This window comes from Neltuma alba, unplaced genomic scaffold, assembly GCF_004799145.2.
Source record: "Neltuma alba isolate B1F8T4 unplaced genomic scaffold, ASM479914v2 tig00013022_pilon, whole genome shotgun sequence".
Taxonomy (NCBI): domain Eukaryota; kingdom Viridiplantae; phylum Streptophyta; class Magnoliopsida; order Fabales; family Fabaceae; genus Neltuma; species Neltuma alba.
In genome coordinates, this window is record NW_021637369.1 from 341,807 (window position 1) to 363,865 (window position 22,059).

The 22,059-nt window shown below is 33.3% G+C and overlaps 2 protein-coding genes and 1 pseudogene across 3 annotated transcripts; all 3 read left to right on the forward strand.

Moving 5' to 3' along the window:
- The first annotated feature begins 435 nt into the window (after positions 1 to 435).
- Positions 436 to 3,638, forward strand: LOC114733635 (ADP,ATP carrier protein 1, mitochondrial-like; annotated as a pseudogene).
- Positions 3,639 to 12,546: 8,908 nt separating this feature from the next.
- On the forward strand, positions 12,547 to 17,564 carry LOC114733638 (E3 ubiquitin-protein ligase BIG BROTHER-like). 2 transcript variants are annotated; one of them, XM_028921132.1, is made up of 9 exons: positions 12,547 to 12,759; positions 13,243 to 13,315; positions 13,446 to 13,602; positions 14,418 to 14,646; positions 14,794 to 14,828; positions 15,735 to 15,782; positions 16,283 to 16,410; positions 16,873 to 16,981; positions 17,257 to 17,564. In XM_028921132.1, exons 3-9 carry the CDS (start codon positions 13,480 to 13,482, stop codon positions 17,311 to 17,313), a joined length of 729 nt encoding a protein of 242 aa, XP_028776965.1. In that variant the 5' UTR covers positions 12,547 to 12,759; positions 13,243 to 13,315; positions 13,446 to 13,479; the 3' UTR covers positions 17,314 to 17,564. The 2 variants fall into 2 exon arrangements, with proteins under 2 accessions (XP_028776965.1, XP_028776966.1); XM_028921133.1 differs by lacking the exon at positions 12,547 to 12,759 and adding an exon at positions 12,943 to 13,002.
- Positions 17,565 to 19,074: 1,510 nt separating this feature from the next.
- On the forward strand, positions 19,075 to 21,955 carry LOC114733636 (uncharacterized). The gene is made up of 6 exons (XM_028921130.1): positions 19,075 to 19,362; positions 19,463 to 19,515; positions 19,759 to 19,814; positions 19,923 to 20,429; positions 21,233 to 21,413; positions 21,566 to 21,955. Exons 1-6 carry the CDS (start codon positions 19,218 to 19,220, stop codon positions 21,707 to 21,709), a joined length of 1,086 nt encoding a protein of 361 aa, XP_028776963.1. The 5' UTR covers positions 19,075 to 19,217; the 3' UTR covers positions 21,710 to 21,955.
- Positions 21,956 to 22,059: the final 104 nt, after the last annotated feature.

Genomic DNA, 22,059 nt, shown 5'->3' on the forward strand with positions numbered 1-22,059 from the left:
TATAACATATGCTATATTTAAATAATTTTTTTATTTTTTTAAAATTAATCAACTAGTTTGTACACGGAAATATCTAATTTTTTAGGAATGAGTTTTAAAAACTTGGGAGTCTTTTGTCAAAAAGACTTTTAGATCCAACACTAATAAACTCGAAAAAATTGGACCCAAGGCTTAGACAAGTCAATTAGCCATTTTCTTTTCTTTTCTTTTAATATGCATAACTCTAGAGCTGGTCAATAAAAATCTCAAAGGACGGAACGGACAAATAAAATGAAATAACGGAAAGGGGAACGCACCTTTGAATCCAACGATTGATAGAAAGGTACAGAGCATGGGTGGGCCCCACAGGGGAGTGTGCGGTGAGATGTACGCCGCACGCACCGGCCAGCCCAGCCCGCCCACTCCTTCCTCAATGAGCCAATAAAAACCTACTTTCCTCCTTTCAAAGCTCGCCCCCCTCCTCCATACCTTTCGCCTCCCTCCTTGCCTCTCCAAGGATCTCGCTCATCCTCTAATCTTCTTCGCTTCGTTTCGTGTGCTCTCTCGCAGGTATACATAACTCAATTACTCTCATTTGTCTCCCTTTTTTTCCCCAGATCCGCGATCTAACTCGCACGCCTATTCCAGATCTGTTGTTGTGTAATGGTTCAAGTTTTAAGGTTCAATTTCTGTTCTCGTTCTGGTTTTTTGATGCCATCTGTTGGTTTATCTCGCTTTTTATCTTTTAGATCCCTCATCTCGCCTTCATGTTCTGATTATTTTCTTTTCTTGTTTGAATCCGGGAATTTTGGATCTTTCTTAGTTTCCATTGCCTGTGGTTACTTTGTTTTCTCGCTGTCCGATCTGGATCGGCTTGATCCTTAAGCTATATCTTGACCGTAGCTCTGGGATAGTGAAAAAGTTTGTTCCTTTTCACTTTTTATTGGACCTTTCAAACGTTTGTTTGATATGAAGTATATCATAAGAAGTTGGATCGCCGATTTTTAAATGAGAATCTGCATGATTTATTAGATATTGGTGGCCTTTAGATATTTGAGCCTTATTTTGCTTTTATCTCCAGTTTGCCTGCTGTTTCTGTTTCTAGTTAACTGATTTGTCCCTAATTTGCGGTCTGCCTCCATATGCTTTCATCGCATTGGTTATTTGGTCCTCGTTTTTTCCTGAATAATTTGTTTGCGACCATCATGTTCATGTCTATTATCTAAATAGATAATGGATAATAACGCTTTAAGAAGTTCATGCGTGTTATCTGTCTTAATGATTCTTCTATCTGACCCTGTCGCTGCCTCCCTGTTTTGGGGATAAGTAGATGTGATAGCCTTCATTACAGACTCCTGGTATTGTATTCCAGTTTGAGTTATTGAGTTGTTACCTGACATCTTTATTATCTATGACCTCAATAAGCATCCATGCAGTGTGAGAGTATTTCTATTGTTTATGCTCTTTAATTATATTTGCTAATTGTTTTAAATATCCCCATGCCACATATTTTTTTCTGATTCCAACATACATTTTGCCCGCTTGGTTGATTGAATCTATGCAGTTTTGTTCCTCATGAGCTCCCATGAACTAACATGGAAGTTGTGACGTTATAATAGTGCAGGTCTATGTTTATTTTGGGTTTTTTTCCCATCCTTTTACCTCTATCTTTGTGTTAGCGTGTAGAACTCTGACTTTTGGATTTATCAGATTGTTTGTCATTTTTTCAGTTGTTATGAATATTTGAATTGAATGGACTACCATTCAAAGATTTGTTGAGAAGATTATTGGTTGTCTGTATTCTTTAGGGAAGTCTATGCATGTTGATTCTTACAACCAAAGACTATTGTAATAACATTTGATATTGGCTTCTTCTATTCTTCAGGGAAGCCACCATGGTTGAGCAGGTCCAGCACCCAACAGTTGTTGAGAAGGTTGCAAGCCAGCTCCATCTCCGATATGGTCTCTCACCTAATATGCAGAGTTATGATGGCAGTTTCCATAGGCCTGCTGTTTACCAGAGGCGCTCATTCGGAAACTACTCAAATGCTGCATTGCAATATCCCGTGATCCCTGCATGCAGAGCTACTACTGATCTCTCCTCTGTTGCAACAACTGCTTCCCCTATCTTTGTGGCAGCTCCAGCGGAGAAAGGCAACTTTCTTATTGACTTTCTCATGGGTGGTGTTTCAGCAGCTGTATCCAAAACTGCTGCTGCCCCCATTGAGCGTGTTAAGCTTTTGATCCAGAACCAGGATGAGATGATCAAATCTGGTAGGCTTTCTGAGCCCTACAAGGGTATTGGTGACTGCTTTAAGAGAACGATGAAGGATGAAGGTTTGGTTTCCTTATGGAGAGGTAACACTGCCAATGTCATCCGTTATTTCCCCACTCAGGTTAGTCTGCCAGTAGCCCTTGATTGTTTCTCCCAGTTCATTTTGGTTTAATGAGAACGATACTAATGTTGCAACTGAACCAAAATTGCAGGCTTTGAACTTTGCTTTCAAGGACTACTTCAAGAGGCTCTTCAACTTCAAGAAGGACAGGGATGGGTACTGGAAATGGTTTGCTGGAAACTTGGGCTCTGGAGGTGCTGCTGGTGCTTCATCTCTTCTGTTCGTTTACTCCCTTGACTATGCTCGTACCCGTTGGCTAATGATGCAAAGGCTGCAAAGAAGGGTGGAGAAAGGCAATTCAATGGACTTGTTGATGTCTACAGGAAGACATTGGCATCTGATGGTGTTGCTGGGCTTTACCGTGGTTTCAACATCTCATGTGTTGGAATCATTGTCTCTACTTTGGAATGTATGATTCCCTGAAGCCAGTTCTCCTCACTGGAAAATTGCAGGTTATTTCTGAATCCTTTTTCATCACATTACTTTGCCACACTTCTCAAGTCTCGTACGTTGGGCTCAAGTTTGTCAAAAATCACCTTAATCCTGGCAGTTTGACAAGCTTACATGACTATTCAAAGCGTACCAGATCTTTCTTTTCTGTACTCATAAATACCTAACAAGCTTTGGTCGATTTCCTTCTTTGATGATGATTGCAGGATAGCTTCTTTGCTAGCTTTGCCCTCGGATGGCTCATCACCAATGGTGCAGGTTTGGCATCATACCCAATTGACACAGTTAGAAGAAGAATGATGATGACCTCCGGAGAAGCTGTCAAGTACAAGAGCTCCATGGATGCATTCTCTCAAATCCTCAAGAACGAGGGTGCCAAATCACTGTTCAAGGGAGCTGGTGCAAACATCCTCCGTGCCGTTGCTGGTGCTGGTGTGCTCGCTGGGTACGACAAGTTGCAGGTGATAGTTTTCGGAAAGAAGTATGGTTCTGGTGGTGCTTAAGTTCCTCAATGCAGTCATGCTTCTTTTAGTTTTAGATGGTGATGAAAATGGTTGAGCTCTCAGAGAATTGTTGACTAATTGCTGCGGCAAATTTTGGTTAATAATTTCATTCAATGGGAGATGAATCCCAGAACATAAGTTACAATTTTGGATCAAAATTTCTGGTCCTATAAACATGATGATTTATTTGGGTGGCAGGAAAGTTAACTGGCACTCGGAGTTTCCCTTTAGATGTTTCTACACACCTTGTTCTAGAAGATTAAATCGCTTATCATTCCTAGAATAAAATGCTGCTGAGCCTTTTGATTTATGTGGTGAAGTTAGTATGGTTTCGTTGCTGATTTAATTTTTGTTCTTTCGTTGAGTTTGTATTCTTTTCATTTATGATGGGAAGATATTTATTTTGGGTAAATTTTTATTCATCATGTGATTGAAATAATATTATTTTTCATCGTAGAAAATAATATTATTTTTAATACATGCATATTTGAAATGATCATTACTCATCTCTTTGAATGAAAGGAAAGCATGAGAGTATTGGGTATTTTTCCGGGAAGGAGTTTTAGGGGTACTGTTTAAAATGCTGCAAATAACTTCATGAACATACAATCAAAAATTATCGTGAGTAATTGAGATCAAATATGAAGACGCTTCAAGCCTTCACTTCTAAATTTTTGAGGCGGGAGAATCATTCAATTAATTTGTGCATGTTAAGTTCCGATTATAAGATACGTTGTCGTTTTCATGTTTTATATTTAATGAGTAACTAAATATGAGAGAAGACACTTTCCTATTATTTTAAGATTCCAAATCATTTAATAGAACATAGATATTCTAGATACCCATTATGAATCGCCCGCCAAAGTCTTTTTGTTTTTAAATGAGTTAATATATATTTTTATTTTTAAATTTGTTTTTATTCTGGTTTTGGTTTCTTAAATCCTAAATAATATGTTTTGAAATCTTAAGTTTTTTTTAATTTAAGATATTAGTCTCCATAATCTAATAAAAAATTAGATCATTTTATTTTTTGAAGAACCAAAACTTGTGCTTTAAAACTTGAATGATTAAAATCAAAATGAATTGTATTAACCTTTTTAAAATCTGATATTCTAAATCTTACGTTTAAACGACTTCAACAACTACAATGCAAGGGAAAAAAATACATGCTCATCGACTTGATAAGATCATAACTGAAATCTCATATAGGAAAAAAATTCAAAATTTTGTCAATGTGAGAATTTTATTAATGTGTAATTTGAAAATAATTTCATAAATGTTTTTTGAACAGTATATTTGTTGGGGCTTATGCAACTCACTTGAGATTTTTATTTTTAACTTTTTTCCCCTCCTGTTTTCTTTTTTTGGGCTTGAAAATACTAGCTTGTAGGCTGAGTAAATAATAATGGGAGAATTATAATGAGGTCGTAAGTAAAAAAAACAATTAAAAAATAAGTTCTAAAAGTTGTCATTCTCATTATAGGATTTGTCATTATAAGCTGTTGAGATTGTTATTAAAATTTTTTAGTAATTATCTCTCTTCTGTGAAACTTGATTGTAATTCCCCTAATAATAATAGAATCCAAGATATACTATGGAAAACTTACTTGACTAAAGGAGACCTTCCAAATATTAAAATGCTTAAAGGCTCTGTCCCCGATAGTCATTATATTGGAAAATTTCCTGGATATATTATTCTAGTTATATAGGGTGCCCGATAGGGATCTCAATTCTTAAAGATATTATTTAATAATTTGTTATTATATTGCAATGTACTTGATTTAAGTTAAGTAAATCACATCTTATCATCTATATCATTAGAATATTTTTTTTTTAGTTTTAAAGTTATATTGGGTTAGAATTTCTTTTTCTATTTAAAGACCAAGATGCATTCAACTATTTCAAGGTTAAACATGACATCTAATTTCTTTTTGAGTTTCATACTTATTGCTTTTGTGTTTGTAATAGAATATTTATACTTAATGTCTTTTGACTGATTTTTTTTGTTTTGTTTTAACTCTCTTTTTTGTGACAAGTTTTTTTTTAAAGTCTTTTATTTTTGCCTATCAGGTATTTCTGAGGATATCTAAATAAGTTATTGGACAAATCATAATCAGAAACTTAACTACAAGATCATGAATTTAACATTTTTTTAATGGAAAAAGCTCTTAGTCAGAATCATTAAAAATGGAATATAACTTTAATCATGTTGACGTCTAGATGCAACTATTCCCTGCCTCTTAACTTTTGCTTGATTTTTGACCACTTTTTTTCCCCTCAATATTTTATTATTGAATCATATTGTGTGTGTCTCTTTCATCCTCCTTGTTCTGAGCCAAAAACACAAAAACACTTGGACTAAGGAAAGGAAAAATCAATTCCTTGCTTGCAATTAAGGCCAACCTTGTTTTGTATGGTCCCATGAATCTCTTCCCCACTTTCAATCACACCTTTTCCACATCAGATTAAGCTTTTGTTCATGTCCCCATGTGACCAATCCCACTTTTCCCCATTAACTAACATTACCCACATGGAGAAACTGACCAATCTAGAGATTGTCTTCACTGGACAAAAATGGCCCTCCTTAATCCATGTTTGTGTATTGGATTGACAATAACAGACAGGGGGATTCCTGTCTACTGAATTGTTTCTCACTAGAGATAGCCAGTCTTTGTTTCAATTTTTTGGTCAAATTTTACTGATCCTTAAATATAATTTTAAAGGTTTGCTTCTTGAAATGATATCTAGACTGTTTTTAATATTTTTGAAATGGCGAATTGAAATTGAAGCTCACTGAAGTTGTGGGTAGTTTAACCATTATATTAAAAATAGCTCAGAAAACAATGAACAAAAACAACTTTTTTAAATATCAAACTTAAATTATCACATTGATTTGTTTATTGGTCACTCATATATACATATATATATATATATATATCAATTGGGCATATTTTTGGTCTAAGGCACGAATTTTAGATGTTTACAAATAAAGAAGGGAGTGACCCAATATAATAATAATAAACATACACAAGTTTTTTCTCTATTTTTGGGAAAATTGCTGAAAATTTTTTCATCATAATAAAATTTATTGCTGAAAGCTACAAATTTCCAGTACTGTCAGATAATAAATTCAGCAGGGGAAAATTTTTCTGCAATTTTATACTTATTTTCTCTTTTCCTTATATCTTTCTCTCTGCTTTCTCTTTATCATGTAACAGCAACATTTGATGCCAACGAACTAGCGAGTAGTTCACTACTTCACCCGGACAGCAATCGTTTCCTTTGTTAATTTTCTGTTTACGTGTGTGTGGTTGTATATATATAAAATAATAAGGATAATATAATTTTTGATATCTTAAGTTTATTTTTATTTTAGTTTTAGCCCTTCAAGTTTTTTTCAATTTAAAACATTAATCCCCATAATTCAATAAAAACTTGAATCATTTTGTTTTTTTGAGAGATTAAAACCTATGATTTAAAACTTAACAAATCAAAACAAAAATGAAAACAGATTTAAAGAATCAAATATTATATTAACTCAAAAAAAATATATGTTGCATGGCTATGAATAATACCTTATTATTCAAAAAAGAAGGGAAAAAAGAAACCAGACTGACATAAAATAACATTAAAGTGAGCAAAGTCATGGCGTTCTTGTGAGATTTAAAATTAAACATAGGGCAGCTTTTTGCGGATTTCAAAGTGAAACACATTAAATGATATGTTGTGATGGAAATATGTTGGTCACCTACTCGCTCCTATCTTCTATTTCCCCTCCCTAAACCCCAACCTCCTTGACAATATTCAACCACCAACTATTTATCATATATTTCTTCCTCATTCATTTTATCTTAAAATTAAAAATTATACTACCTCCGGTCCTGAATATAAGACCCCGTTTGATTTTTAGTTTGGTCCTAATTATAAGATCTCAATCCATTTTGTCTCTCATATTTATGTATTTTTTTCCAAGATAGTCCTTCTAATAATGATAGTTCTAGCCAATACACTTAATGAGCAAGGATATTTTAGAAATGACAACACTTATTTATTACAAATAACTAACTTAACTTATTTCTTTAATCTCCTCAAATAAATCAATTGGGTCTTATAATTAGGACCGGAGGTAGTACATATTTGCTATAAGGAAATATAAAGAAATAGTTTAGTGGGTTGGTCCGAATATTAGGATATTATCGAGCCTAAATAAGAATTAGCTCTCTTAAAGTGTTTCTATGTCCTCCTTTCAATGAAATTAATCTCCCTTGACTTTGATTAAGAATTGTCGATTCTTTACATTCAACAACCGTTAGTAGTAAAACTATTTAGTCCTTCAGATATTCAATAACAGTGCGAGTTTGATTTTTTTTTTTGGTGAAGTTTGAGTTTTTCAGCATTTTTTACGCCCAATTGCTAAAGTGTGAGTTTGAATCTTACTATTAATAGAACGAGTTGATGAGTAATTAATAAATATTTTTATAAGTAAGCGTTTTTTATATAATGGCTGCTCTAAACTACTACTTCTAGTTTTTAATATACAAGCTTGTTTAATTTTTATTTGGATAATCAATATAAGACTCTGATCCTCTTTATCTTTCATATTTATTCATTTTTTTCAAGATGATTATCGTAATAATAGCAGTTCTAACCAATATATTTGATTAGTAAGAATATTTTAGGAAAGAAAATATCTACTAATTACAAATAACTAACTTAACTATTTTTCTTAATCTATTCAAATTAGTCAACTAGCTCTTATATTAAATATGGGAGGTAGTATAAGAGTTAGATAATTAATTTAGAAATATTTAAAAAAATTAGTTAGGTTAATTATTTGTCATAAATATATATTGATCTCCTTAACTTATTCTCTCCAATCATATACATTGGATGATTGGAATTATCTTTTCGTGGCCATTCTTTATAATTAAGAGGGATATTTTTAAAAAAGATATTTAAGACAAAATCTAGCTCCCAACTAGCTTTTATATTACAAAAATAAGTTAGCAATAACTCATGTAGGCTTTTTTTTTGGATACTAGAGATTTAAAAATTAAATTCTGTTAATATAGTGATAAGACAATTAAAAAGATCTGCTTCTGCACACTCAAACGCATAACTTTTCAATATGGGAAGTATTAATAAGTACTGCTATTAACTTTCCTTGAAGTAGGATGGTTTATTTGTTATGATTATAGAATTCGATATTAATAAAAGAATTAATTTAAATGTTAAAATCATGAGTGAGCTACAAATTGATGAAATAATACCACAATAAACTGCGTGAAAGTTGAGTAATTGACTGAGACATTCTAATCTAAAGAGAAAAAAATTGCAATTAAAGGAAATAAATTTAGTGTTTAAGGTAAGAAATAAAAAGGCTAATGATTGACAAAAGGTTCACCTAATGATGGTTGATAAATAGGTTAATTAGTTAGCAAATTGCTTTTATCAAAAGTGAAGGATAACTAACCACATAGTAGTTGCTGTGTACCTTATCATCATTAATTATTAGTTTATTACTATCCCTAGTCTTCGAATGTTCCACCTCATCTTAGGAAATATCGAATCACTTCAATCCACCAAACCGTTGTTGATTAAGTACATAAGTTATTTGTTATAAAATAATATTAACTAGACATGTTTGTCGTAAATTACATAGAATATGATATAAGTATAAAAAAGAGCCAAGTCCTATTATTTATAAATTCTATATATTAAAGATATTAAGAAAGTTAAATAAATTATTTTAAAGTATTTATATTTATAATTTTTTTTTCTAAACTAGTTTGCTTGATTAATAAACTGATATATAATATCATGATATATAAGTCTTTTAGAGAGATAATATAATATTACTATAATTAAATAATTTATTAGTTTTATTAATTTTTTTAAATTAATTAATTGAGTCTTATTTTAAGAATTAGAAAAATTATTATAACTTGATATGTACTTTTTTTTTCTTTTTTTTAATACAAGGGAGCAAAATCAAACAAGGAGTATAAACGTGGATAATCATTACCCAATAAATCCTTATGCAGTAAATCATTATATTATACAAAAAAAATTTAATAAGTATGAAACAACATTTGAAAAACCATTGAGCAAGAGTATATATGTTCATAGAATTTAATTACAAAAAATCACAAAATACAAAATTAGTTGGCAATCAGATGGCAAAATCTCTGACATGATTTTAAAGATAACCTTGTTGATTTTTTTTTTTGGACACATGTATCGAGATACTGTTAAACACTCTTCTGATCCTTAATATAGGACTTAATTGATAAGTTAATTTTGGTCATAACATGTTTTTATATTTGTCATTTTTTTAAAATTATCCTTATAAATACTCTCTCAGCCATAATCAAATAAGTGAGGGAGGGAAGATATTAAAAAAGATGATTATGATGTTTTAAAAAAATATCATATTTCTTATAATTAATTCACTTACTTGACTTTCTTAGTCTTATATTCCTCCGATCCTTAATATATGATCTAATTATTGAGTTGATTTTAATCCTAAATATAGGATCTATTGCTCATGTTTATCAATTTTTTTAAATTACCCCTATAGATACTTCTTCAACCATAATCAAGTAAAAAAAAGAGGGAGGATATCAAAATAGATTATTATAGTATTTTAGGAAAAACATGTCATATTTATTATAATTAACTAACTTATCTAATTTTTCTAATCTAATTAAATTAATTAAATATATTTTATATTAAGAATTAGAAGAATATTAAATACGAGTATTCTTTCTAATAAGATATTGAAACTTTAATTTACTATATTATGAAGAAATAACCTATTTTACTAAACCAATTTTATTAACAACTTATTTATTCTAAGCAAGTCATGCAAAGAAAATCTGTCTTGTCTCCTTGTCAACGTGACTGCGCTTTACAGATGCATTGCCCACTTACCTTTACCTGCCAATTATTTTAAGCCCTTCTATTTTTAATTCACATTCAATATTAATAATCCCCCTCAATGCGAGTAGGTGAGAGATTGAATTCTCTCAGCTAAAATATATTTAAATTGTAAAATAAATAATTTTAAATTATTGAATTTGACACGCTCAATTGAAATAGACATTCCTTATTCTTTAAATCTAAATTGTTTTCTTAAATTATAATTTGAAAAATATTTTTATTTGGATATTTATTTATTTATTTTTACATACATGAACCGGCTTCAAATGACTATTTATATAGACTTTTCTTCATAGTTATGTTTGCTGATCATACTACTTAAATGGTACAGCTCATTAAGATTTTTATTTTATATTAATTGATATCGATGATATATGGAATAAATATGTTTTCTTATGAATTTCAAGATTCAAAGTTCAAAAAAAAAAATCAGCTTTATTGTGTATTATTATTATTATTATTTGTCAATGTTAAAAATTGCTAAAAAATTAATTACATATATCAATATATTAATATATTGACATTACTAACTATGTGATACCTTTCACTTTTTTTTTGACCAGCATATGTGATACCTTTCACTAAAGAGTACTCATTGTATTACATGCAGATACTACATATAATTGGTGCATTCAATAGCCTTGAGTTTGATAAATCACTGTTCATTCAATTAAATAATAATTAATTATTTAAATTAAAGCAATTAAGATTAAATATGAAATACATGGGTCCACCTAATTATTTAATCGACAAATAACATAAAAATCTCATCCCAATCCAACGTTAAATATTAATTATTAGTACACTGCTACACTCTATGTTTGTCAGGTTTATGTATTAAATATTTTCATTTGATCAACTATATTAAATATATATTTAATTTAAAGTTAGTACTACAAACAAAGTAAAAGGCGACGAAAACAAAAAGGTAATAATACATATAGGCCGTATTTGGTTCACGGGAAATGAAACTCAAGAAAAAGAAATCGAGGTAAAACCATAATTTCTTATGTTTGGTTAATTTGAAACGTGTTTATTTTTGTTTTCTGATAAAATCTGGATTTTTCCAGGAGGCCATTTTACATGACCAAAACACCCTTCCTCATTTTTTAAATGCCATTGTTTAATTTCTTTCTTTTTTTTTTTTTTAAAAAATGTATCTCTTCGATTGTTCAACTTCTAGGATGAGATTATTTCATGATAAGTTGGAATGTAAAGCCTCTGTGGGGGTAATAATGGCCATCATGATGGCGTGAAATGTGAAGAGCAAGTATGGAAGAGTATTTTTTTCCTTTTATTTTTAAAATTGTTTTAGGGACATCACAGTCATTTTACATTTTTGGCTTCCTTTTCCATCCGAGTTTTTTGTCATCCTAGACATATTTGAGTCACGCTACGCAGCTCAAAAAAAAAAGAAAAAAACAAAAAAGAATCATGTTACATCTAGCATTTTAAAACAATTTTTTAAAATAAATCTAACATTTTAAAATATTCTTTAGGTATATTTAGCACCCAAAAATATTTTAGTACAATTTTATACTCACTAATTTGGAGTCATAGATGCACCAAAAAATAATTTCAAATGATAGATATACCTAAAAAAATATTTTAAAATACTAGATATACTAAAATATATTTTTAAAAATATTTAAAAATATTAGATGCACTATAAAATATTTTAGTATTCTGGATACAATTGAAAACAACATACTGAGGAGCTGTTTGGGTAAAAATTAAAACATAATTTTTAAAAAAATTTTATGATATACGAAATAAATATGTAAAAAAAATTTTATCTTGTTTTATGTGAAAATATTTTTTTAAATACTTTAGAGGTTACCAAACACTCTCTTCAAACTAAACTATTTAGAGTGAAAGATGTATCAAAAAATAATCTAGCATAAGAGACGCATCTGAAAAATGTTTTAGTATACTAGATACATCAAAATATAATTGAAAAAATTATTTAGAAACATCGGATCCACTATAAAACATTTTAGAGGTGTGAAGGTGATTAAAAACACCATACTTTTAAACTTAATTTGTTTTTATTTTCATTAAAATGATTTCGTCGGACAAAAGAACCAAACGGGGCCTTAGAAGAAGTCCAAGTGTCGTCGTTTAGTTAATCTGGATCTGGCGTGTCTCTGAATTTCAGCATAAAATAAAGCGCCACCAAAACAATGAGAGGGAAACTCGGATGACAGAGAAACGGAGCCCAAAGCGAAACCAAAGCACGACGAAACCAAACAAAACTGCAAGTGAGAGCCTCCCTCATCGATAAAACCCCCCACACACTCTCTTTCCTTTCTTCTTCTTCTCCTTCTTCTTCCTCTGTCCTCCCTCCCCCCCCCCCCCCCCCCCTCTCTCGACTTGGATTCTCGTAATTCGATAGTTTGGGGTTTCCACACTCCAGGGCTTCTTTGATTCCTTGCTCTGTACCTTTTCTTCTTCGGTTCACGAGAGGCTTTGTTTGGAATGTGAAGCAGGTAAGAGGCATATGTGAAAATTTTAGTCTCTGTTTGATTACTCTGGAATCTGAGGAAAATGCATTGTATGAGAGGTAGTTATGGAGTTTGTCCTTTTGCCTGTCAATTTTCGTAGAAATGCCATGAAACCGAGGCAAATTTTTTAAAAGAAGCAGGCGAGAATCTCGTGTGACCTGTAAGCTTCTCTCCTGGATTACGCTCCTGGACACGGAGCAATGTGCGTCAAATGAGATATGAGAGGAGGTTCAGATCACGGATTAAGATATCTTTACTTTGGTTTGATTTTGCTGTAAATCAGACGGAGTTTTAACTGAAATTTTCTGATTAATTATTTCCGCTTTTTCTTTCGGCTGACTGGTGATATTTTGAGAGAAGTACGTAATGATGCCTCAAGATGTGTAATGTTGATTGGTTTTTGGTCTCCGGATTCAGGGAACTCAGAGAATGGCCATTGGTTCTAACCAGTCGAACCTTTCTTTTCAGGATTGATGAAGATACCTCGCACTGCATTCTGTTGAATTCGAAAGAGCTTGACCGTGTAAGGGAGACGAGTTGTGTAAGTTTCCTCTTCTTATTTTAAACTTACTGATTATTGATATTTGTTGGTTTGGCTTCCTCGTTTCTTAAAATCAATATTTAACGTTCGATTATGATTTGATTTTTATTTTGTTGTTTTTTCCCCGCAGTTCTTTTGAAAAGTACTGTTTCAATAATAGACCAATGGAGGTACATTACATAGATACGGGCTTTCCTTACACTGTTACTGAAAGCTTCATGGACTTCTTTGAAGGCCTCACGTATGTGCCATCGAATTGTCTCCACCCCGGCTCCGTGCCTGATCAGGTTTTACTTATATCCTTTCATTTCGTCAAGCCTCTTGAGCTCTTTCAATAAATTCTATAAATGCCCGTGGTAGAATGTGATGGGGTAAAATGTTTTGGCAAGAAGGTTTAGTTTGATACTATCCATGAGTAGTACTACCATAAATACCAAATACGGGTGAAGAGGAATGAGATGAGAAAACTACTGTTTAATCAGTTTTATGCATAATTCTTAGATGGCTGTAATATACTGATCCATGATACCAAAATATTCAGGGATTTTAGAATGCTTGAATGAGTTATGGGCTTAGGGTTATTTTGAGTGATAAAATATTCTGGTAGTTCTATCTTTCTCCCGTAAATTTTTCCTTTTTCTTCTTTCCTCCTGTTCTGTATCGGTGGCTTGTTGTAAAAAGCCAGTAATTTGTTCTTCCTAAATTGAAGTCTAGTCTCGTGAGGAGCACTCATTGTTAGGATTAGAGCGAAATTTCATCTGTATTTGACTATTAGTTAACAGTTTAGTAATCATCCGAAAGTTTCACATAGAAGCAGGAACGGTTGCTTCTTTGAGCTCAACTGCAATTGTATAGGATGATGTTGTATCAGAAGCTATTCTGTAACACAGTAATATTTCTGTCCTTATAATTGATGCCGTCTTCAGATTTGAATTGGTATCTCTTTTATAGTGTCCTGAACCACCAATGCATTGATCTGACGCTCCCAAAATTATCAAGTCATTTTGCTAGCATTAGCTCTGTTACTTCCATAATTCTAGTTGTTTTGTTCAACTGAACTTGATCATGACATCTTGTCAATTATCATATGTCGTCTTTACAGGAATGTGCCAACTGGATGATGAATATGAGCCCATATAAATATGAAATGTCTGGCCCTTTGTGTCCATCTTATTTTGGTTATCCTGAATATACCTTTCCCTTACCAAGGATGGAGGTCAACAGGGGACAGTGGGAAAGCCCTTCAACGGTGACCGTTGAGGAGCCTGCCACAACAGACTCTTTGTCCAGAAGAGATGGAGTCGCTGGCATGCAGACTATTCCTGAAGAATGTCGGTTCAAACTTATTTCATTTTTATTATATGCATGAAATAATGATCATATGGGGAAGGATTTCTGAATCTTCGCAATTTAATTATAGTCACTGAATATTATGAAAATTGTATGATAGCACCTCTCATTTTGGGTTTCTATTGCAGGCAGCCCTAATCATCAAGATTTCCGTGGTACTCAGGTAGGCATCTTTCTTGTCAATGGGGCTGACTGGGGGCTTTAAGTATTTTCTTATTTATATTTTACAGTCTCTAAGGTATGGGTACTGGGACCTTATAACTGAAAAACAGAATACAGATTACTGGTTGGCTGAGGATGGCATTGCAAACTTCCATCACCAATCATATTCTATTCACCCAGCCTTCGCACTTGTTCAAAGAAAGTATTTGTTTATCAATAAATATTTATTTGCAAACCTGTGAAATTGACATCCCTCTCAGAACTATGCAGTCAAGACTGCCTAGACTGACAGTAAGAGTACATATGGAGCTATATATGCTAGACTTATTAGGATAGCCTGGTAAAGCTTACAAGCGTTATCCATATATGCTAGTTGTAAAGCACAGTTATAATAAATTGGAAGATCATGATAATTGATAAAGCAGACACCAAAGAGGGCGGCCTTTAAATTGTTATTCCTTACTTTGACCTCTCATTATTAACAGATATTTATGACGTTTTTAAATGATTCTGCATGATGGAATTTTTACTTCTCACTGTGATTCTTATTTTCAAATCATTTTCCTCTCCTTCTATGTCTTTGCTTATTCCTGTCCTTAATCTTGATGAATTTTTTTAGCTACAAAAGGCAGTGATATTATGTCCAGGATGAATTCTTTATACCGATTTTTTATTGAGTACATTATGCTTTATAAATCGCTGTAAGCTCCAGAAACTTAGATTTAGTTTATCAGAAATAAGAGAAGGGAGATAGGGTTGCAGTTCAGTAGTTCAAGTTCTTGATTTCAGCAAGATGTCACCCCTTGCTAGTATCTGCAATTTTCAACTCGTAACCTAATAAACAAAAACAGGATCTAACATTTGCTATTAGAAACAATTGTCTAACCTTTTTGTGCACTACCTGCAGGTTGTATGGCAGCAAGACGGCATTGATCCCGATAATATGACTTATGAGGTGTGATGCAAATGCTTGTACATTTATATGGCTTCAAATTTTTTTTTCCTAAAAATTGTACGGACTTTCTTTTCAGCGATTTGATTATCATGTCCAATTTTTCGTGGTGCAATTAGATGCCATGTCACATCCTTGCAGGAGGGACATTAGGTAGATAGCATAAGAAATTTCAGGCCCCAAAGTTCTCAATTTTTCAGGAGGGTCATGTATCTTTAGCAGTTTACAGAGTCTTTTCATTGATTTTACAGTATAAATTGTTTGGGAAACTTCTCGTGCATACAAATGAAATATTTTGAAGGATGAAGATGTTAACCATTATTTTGATGTGATAGTTCTAAGCAATATAAAAATGCATATGGGTTTAGAAACAGGTTATTTCTAATAAGATGCAGGAAGTTTGTGTTAGAGGGAAGACTTCCTTTGAGAAGGTGGTTCACATTTTGAGAAATGAAGTTGATTTGACGATGGCCATTTTTTAATCTTTTAAATTTATATTGCAGGAACTACTGGACTTGGGCGAGGCAGTTGGAACTCAAAGCAGAGGCCTCTCCAAAGAACTGATTGATTTGCTTCCAGTCTCAAAATACAATTTTAGAAGCATGTTTAAAAGGAAAAATTATGGGAAAAGGTAGATTCCTGGTTCTTTTCTTTTTTCTGAATATGTGACAATGAGGGGAATGGATAATAGGAATATAGTGGTGAAAGTTATCTCGCCTTCTTTGGGAAGCTGGGTGAATATGAGCGTAACATAAAATGTGAATATTTAACCTTCAAATCTCATGCAAATTTTACCTATTAAAATTTGGAAGGAAAGTGAAGCTATTATTTGGACATGAGCTTATGTTTGTAGGCTGCACGTTTTGATTAAAATATAGAAGTTTGAGTAGCTTCTCATTTCTCTCAATTTCAATGACATCTAAGCAAGAGAGAAGAAAGATACTTGTAACTGATTTTCCCCCTTTTGTGACTCCGGGAAGATATACAAACTCCCCCTCCCACGTTTTTTTCTTTTTCTTCCCATTTGTGTCTGAGTCTATTCTCTCATTCCCAAGTTCACTATTCGGTAATGATCCAAGTGCATGAAAAACAGGTGTGTGATTTGTCAGATGACCTACAAAAGAGGTGACCAACAAATGAAATTGCCATGCACGCACGTTTACCATAGTGAATGCATCTCCAAATGGCTTAGCATTAACAAGGTCAGTCATTGATGCATTCTTTCAAGGCACACTTATCTGATGGCCAAAACAAAAGGTTACGCTTTTCTGAAGGATGGATGAATCTTCTGGGGGACTTTACTGTAAATTTTTTAAATCAAAATATAACTGGTGAATATTATTTTTTTGGGAAAAAAACATATTTTATTCTATTGACTTCCAAATGTTATAATTTTACACGGGAAAAAAATTCAACAAGTGTACCTTGTTTGTGTTCTTTGTTAAGCTGAACCTCGTTTTGTGGCATTCTTTTTCAGAAGTGCCCAGTTTGCAACACTGAGGTGTTTGGAGAGCATTCAAGGAATCGGCATTAAGATGTTGAAAACAGAAGAAATCCGGAGGTTTTATCAACTCTGTTAACCTCCCCCCCCCCCTTTCTTCCTTCCACCTTGATTTTGCTCCTTTTTTTGCAGTAGCAATCTGATTACACGTAGTTAGGAACACTAGAAAGAACTCAGCGGCTACATGTTATGTAATAAGTGTTCTCTAGAAACATCCATAACAGTCGTCAGTCGCATCTTCTGGTAGCTAATGAAATTTGAGTTATGTAACCGTGTCTTGTGTTCTTTTATTCCTCAGATTCTCCCTCCTTGCTCCAGGTCTCTTCACATTGATTCCATGTGCATATAATATTTGGGGATATATGCATGTGCTTAATACTATGGCCAAAAGAGAAAAGACTAAAGGGGTGTTTCCAAACTATAGTTTCAAAAGTGCTTTTACGGTTTATGAAGTAAATATGTAAAGAAGTTTGTTTTGTTTTGCGGAAAAGTGCTTCTGAGAAGCACTTTTTAATATTGCCAAACACCCCCTAAGTCTCCTTAACTTCTTTTGAAATTTAGTTAAATTACACATGAGGATGCCAGTTTCAAGTTTCAGGAAACGAAACATGAATTAAGTTTAGAATTTAAGTTACTCTGTGATTATTACAAATTACAAATGGTTCAATAATAGTTGGTCTGAAAGATTTATTTGCAGTATATGGATTTAGTTGCTGTAAACGTGAAGCGATATCTTCTGCGTCATTTGTACTAGGTATTTGGGAAGACACCAACGTTTGGCTACAAACTATTTTATTAGGAAGGCTGACTACGCTTCCAGTCTGTTATCTTCACATAATTTCATTTTCCTAAAACCAGGCATGGACCGTAAATGAAAATAGCTTAGGTAATTATGCGTTTACTTACGTTAGTTTTTTTTTTTTAAAACCAAAATTGGGGCATCTAGATTTTTTAACATATCATTTACCATGCGATTAGCTCTTGGCATTAACACTTCTAATTCACATTTTAACCTGAAATTTACTTACTGTAATTTAATTTTGAAAAATTATATATAGTATATAAGTTTTTTTCTAAATGCCACGTTTTCTCCTTTAATTGTAAGCAAATTATATTAAGAGCTTAGTTAAATTATTTTTTTTACCATTTGACTTTTTGACCTTTGACATACAATGCCCGAATTGTCTTTTAATAGAGATTTTTCTTACACAATACACAATTTTTAAATTGAAGTTGTTTAGTTTTTAACTGTTGTATAAGAATAAAATTATATTTTTACATAATAAATATCAATTTCGTTTATAAAAATCTATTCACATTAAAAGACCAAAAATATTAACACCATAAAAACCTTTCATTTAAATAATAAACATAATGAATAAGCTCATGGGGATAAATTTATTACTTAACTGACTTGACTTGTGCGAAGTTTTTAATTACCTTTTTTTTCTCTTTTGCCAACGTTGCGTATATGAAGTTTATGCAAGTGTACATAAGTATTTCTAAACGGTGGCAAAAAAAAAAAGTATTTCTAAAATATAATAATTTTTGTGCTACTTCCTATGTGAAAATAAAAACTTGTGTGTGCGCATTACTTTCTTTTTTATTTCACATGCACTATAAGAGCACGATCCGGGTGCAGCATTCCTAAAATAAATCCGAGCGCACCAGAAGAAAACTCAGCTGCAAGTCAATGACGGACGAGTCTCTAACGGTCAGAGAATTTAGTAACACCTATTTTCCCCAACGTTCACTACTTCACTCTCCACCTTCCTCGATCCCATAACGGCTACATCTACACCTTCCTTCTCTCTCCCATTCTTCCACTCCTCATTTTCTGAACTTCGCTCTCTGCAGCCCCCCGCTTCCCCATTTTCTGGGTCTCCTTCATATCCCTCCCTCTTTCTCTCACTCTCTTCCTCCCCTTTGTGTGAGTAATGGAACCTGCGAAGATTGACTGGAAGAGATTGGAATGGCACTTTGTAGAAGACGAAAAATACGAGCACATTAACGCACCAAAATGGGTCGATTTCTTGGCCCCAGACAAATCCGTGGACGATGAGGACTGGTTTTGCAGACCCGGTTAGAATTTGCGTCTCTTCTATGATTCATTTACACTATTTTCTCACCTGGGTTTCTTAAATTTTGCTTCTTTAATGGTTCTTGGTAATGGTCATTTCAGATTGCAAGCATCCCAAGACGGTGGACGATTTTCTCAGATCGACTCCTTCAAAGGTTCCATTCTTATTTGCTTGTGTTTTTCAGACCCTTGTATCAAGAAACTCAAGAACATTAAGATTTAACAATCTCGAGCTAGCCAGATCAGATAAACTCTTACGATATTAGTATATGACTTGCTAATTATGTTTTCAAAGCCTTTTGCCAAATTTCTGAGGTGTGGGTTCTGATCCTTGGCCTATATAATGCTCTTTTTAACTTTTTTCTTGCTCATTTTTTTTTTTTTAAAATTTCTTGAAGCTTTTGAGCTCGGCTGATTCCCCAGGACTTCTTCCATTGAGTGACCAAAACAGGAGGTACTTATCAAGATCCCTTTTGCCCCCTTTTAATGGTATTGTAAGCTCTGTGTATTATAGAATATAGAATTTCAGTGACTAAGTTTCATATATTGGATCTTGGTATAGAGATCAGAAGTTAAAGAGAAGGGTGCCCCCCCTATCTTCGGCTTCCCCTGATGGTAAGCTCAAATTCAACCAAGACAGTGAGAACCAAAACCCAAACCTGGTGACACCACCAAGTAATCTATTCAAATCAATGAAGGCATCAATCAAGTCAAGTGAAGAGAAAAAGAAACTCATTCATGACACATCACAGAACAGCAAGGTGCCTTCACTGAGATCCACACTCTCAGCGAAGAATTTGTTTGCAGGGCGGCCAATCTTGAGCCAAATCACCGAATTCTGTAATGAACTGAAGAAATTGGCAACAAGAGCTACAGAGAGAGAGAATGATGAAAATATGAGTGAGGTGAAAAGTGAAGAGGGCGAGGAGAATCAAAAAACAAAGACAGGGCCTCCACCTGTTCAGCCTTTAGAACAGTCAGTTAAGGAAGAGAAAGAAAGGAAGCCGCTGCTTGAAGTGACAAAAAAATCTGAGGAAAGCAGCAATAAACCGAAGCTGCAGAGAAAGAAGTAAGCTTAATATCCTTCTGTATCCATATGCATGTGCTTACTCAGTATCTATGAAACATTAACACAAACATGTTGGCATTTGCATCACATATAAATCTCAGCTTTTTCAGCTCTTTTTTCCCATGTAGTAATCAACTTCCATGAAAAACACTATTCAGGTTTGTGGTTGCTTTTTAGGTTAGGACAGTGGCTGCAAAATACATTGACTCTAACAAAGACACGTGGCATAATCATCACTTGTAAATCTTAATCTTTTTTACCTTCCCTTTAGTGATCTACTTCCAGAGAAAAACACTAGTCGGATTTGTCCATGCCTTTTAGCTTAGTGCAGTGACTGCAAAATGCTCTATAGTTTCATTTCGCTTTGTATCTATATCCTTAGGTTTACTTGGTATCCATTAAACATTGACCATTAACAGAGATAAGCAGCTTTAGTATAAGTTGTTAATCTCAAATTTTTGAGCTTTCCATTTAGTGATATCCTTTCGTTGAAAAACGTCGTTGAGGCTTGTACCTGCCTTGTAGCTTAGTACGTATTTGGACTGCAAAATTCTCTGTAGTTTCCAGTAGTTACTACTGTTTAAAACATATATATTGATCTGATGAAAGGAATAACAAAATCTCCATTGATTGGTTGTACTCATCTTCAATCGAGCAAGACAGATAGAATTACTTTCATGCCCGACTGTTTAGGCTTCTTATATTATATAAACATGGTTGTACGTCAATCAAAAGATTGTGACTGTGAACTATTGCAAGTTATTATATTCTGTTAATCATTCGTTTATTATTCTATTCTGCAGAAGAGCGGATGAGACTGAAAATATGCCTATTCTGCTGGACTTGGAGAATGTGAGACGCAAGAAAGATGAGAATTTACTGCAAATTCGCACAAACCCTCCCTCTCCTCAGTGCTTCTCTGCCACTCGTGATCGTGATCCAAATAAAACTACCCCTTCAAAGGCTTCCAAATCCAGATTAAGGGTGTGTAGCTAACTGCAATTTATTACCGTACACATATATTACCTGCTAGTGTACAGGCACCACATGCTTTCTTTTCCCAGTTGCCGATCTGGACTTGCATTTTTACTGTTCTATAACTAAATGTTATCACCGATGTACTTAAAATCTTGCAGGAGAGAGGTGTTCTTCAAGCGGTTGTGCAAAAGGAGGAGGAATTTCCTGAGAACAATAGCCAAGACATGTCAGTAGCTGATGGAAAGGAAGCAAGAGCTTTGGACGTGTTCTGGTTCTTGAAGCCTTGCACATTATCCAGCTAGCTAACTGAGACAAGCCCGGGAAAATTGCTATACTTGATTCTTTTATTCTTTATATATCTCTAGAACACAGAGTCCTGCAGAAAACCACACTAGTTTATTTAGGTTCATAGTCATTCTTTTATTATTGTATCTTCTTACTTCCATATTCTACAAAGTGATAAGAGGAACCTGAAACTTAAGGATTCATCAATACTTGTATTAAACCAAAGACTTGGGAATAAAATGTTGTATCTGCCCCTTTCTTCTCTCTTTCCCCCCCACTTTTTTACCCATCTTGGCAATTATTGTGCTTTCTGGGATTGAAGCTATAAAAAAGCATGAGTAGAAGATGATGATGGATGTTAAGCAGC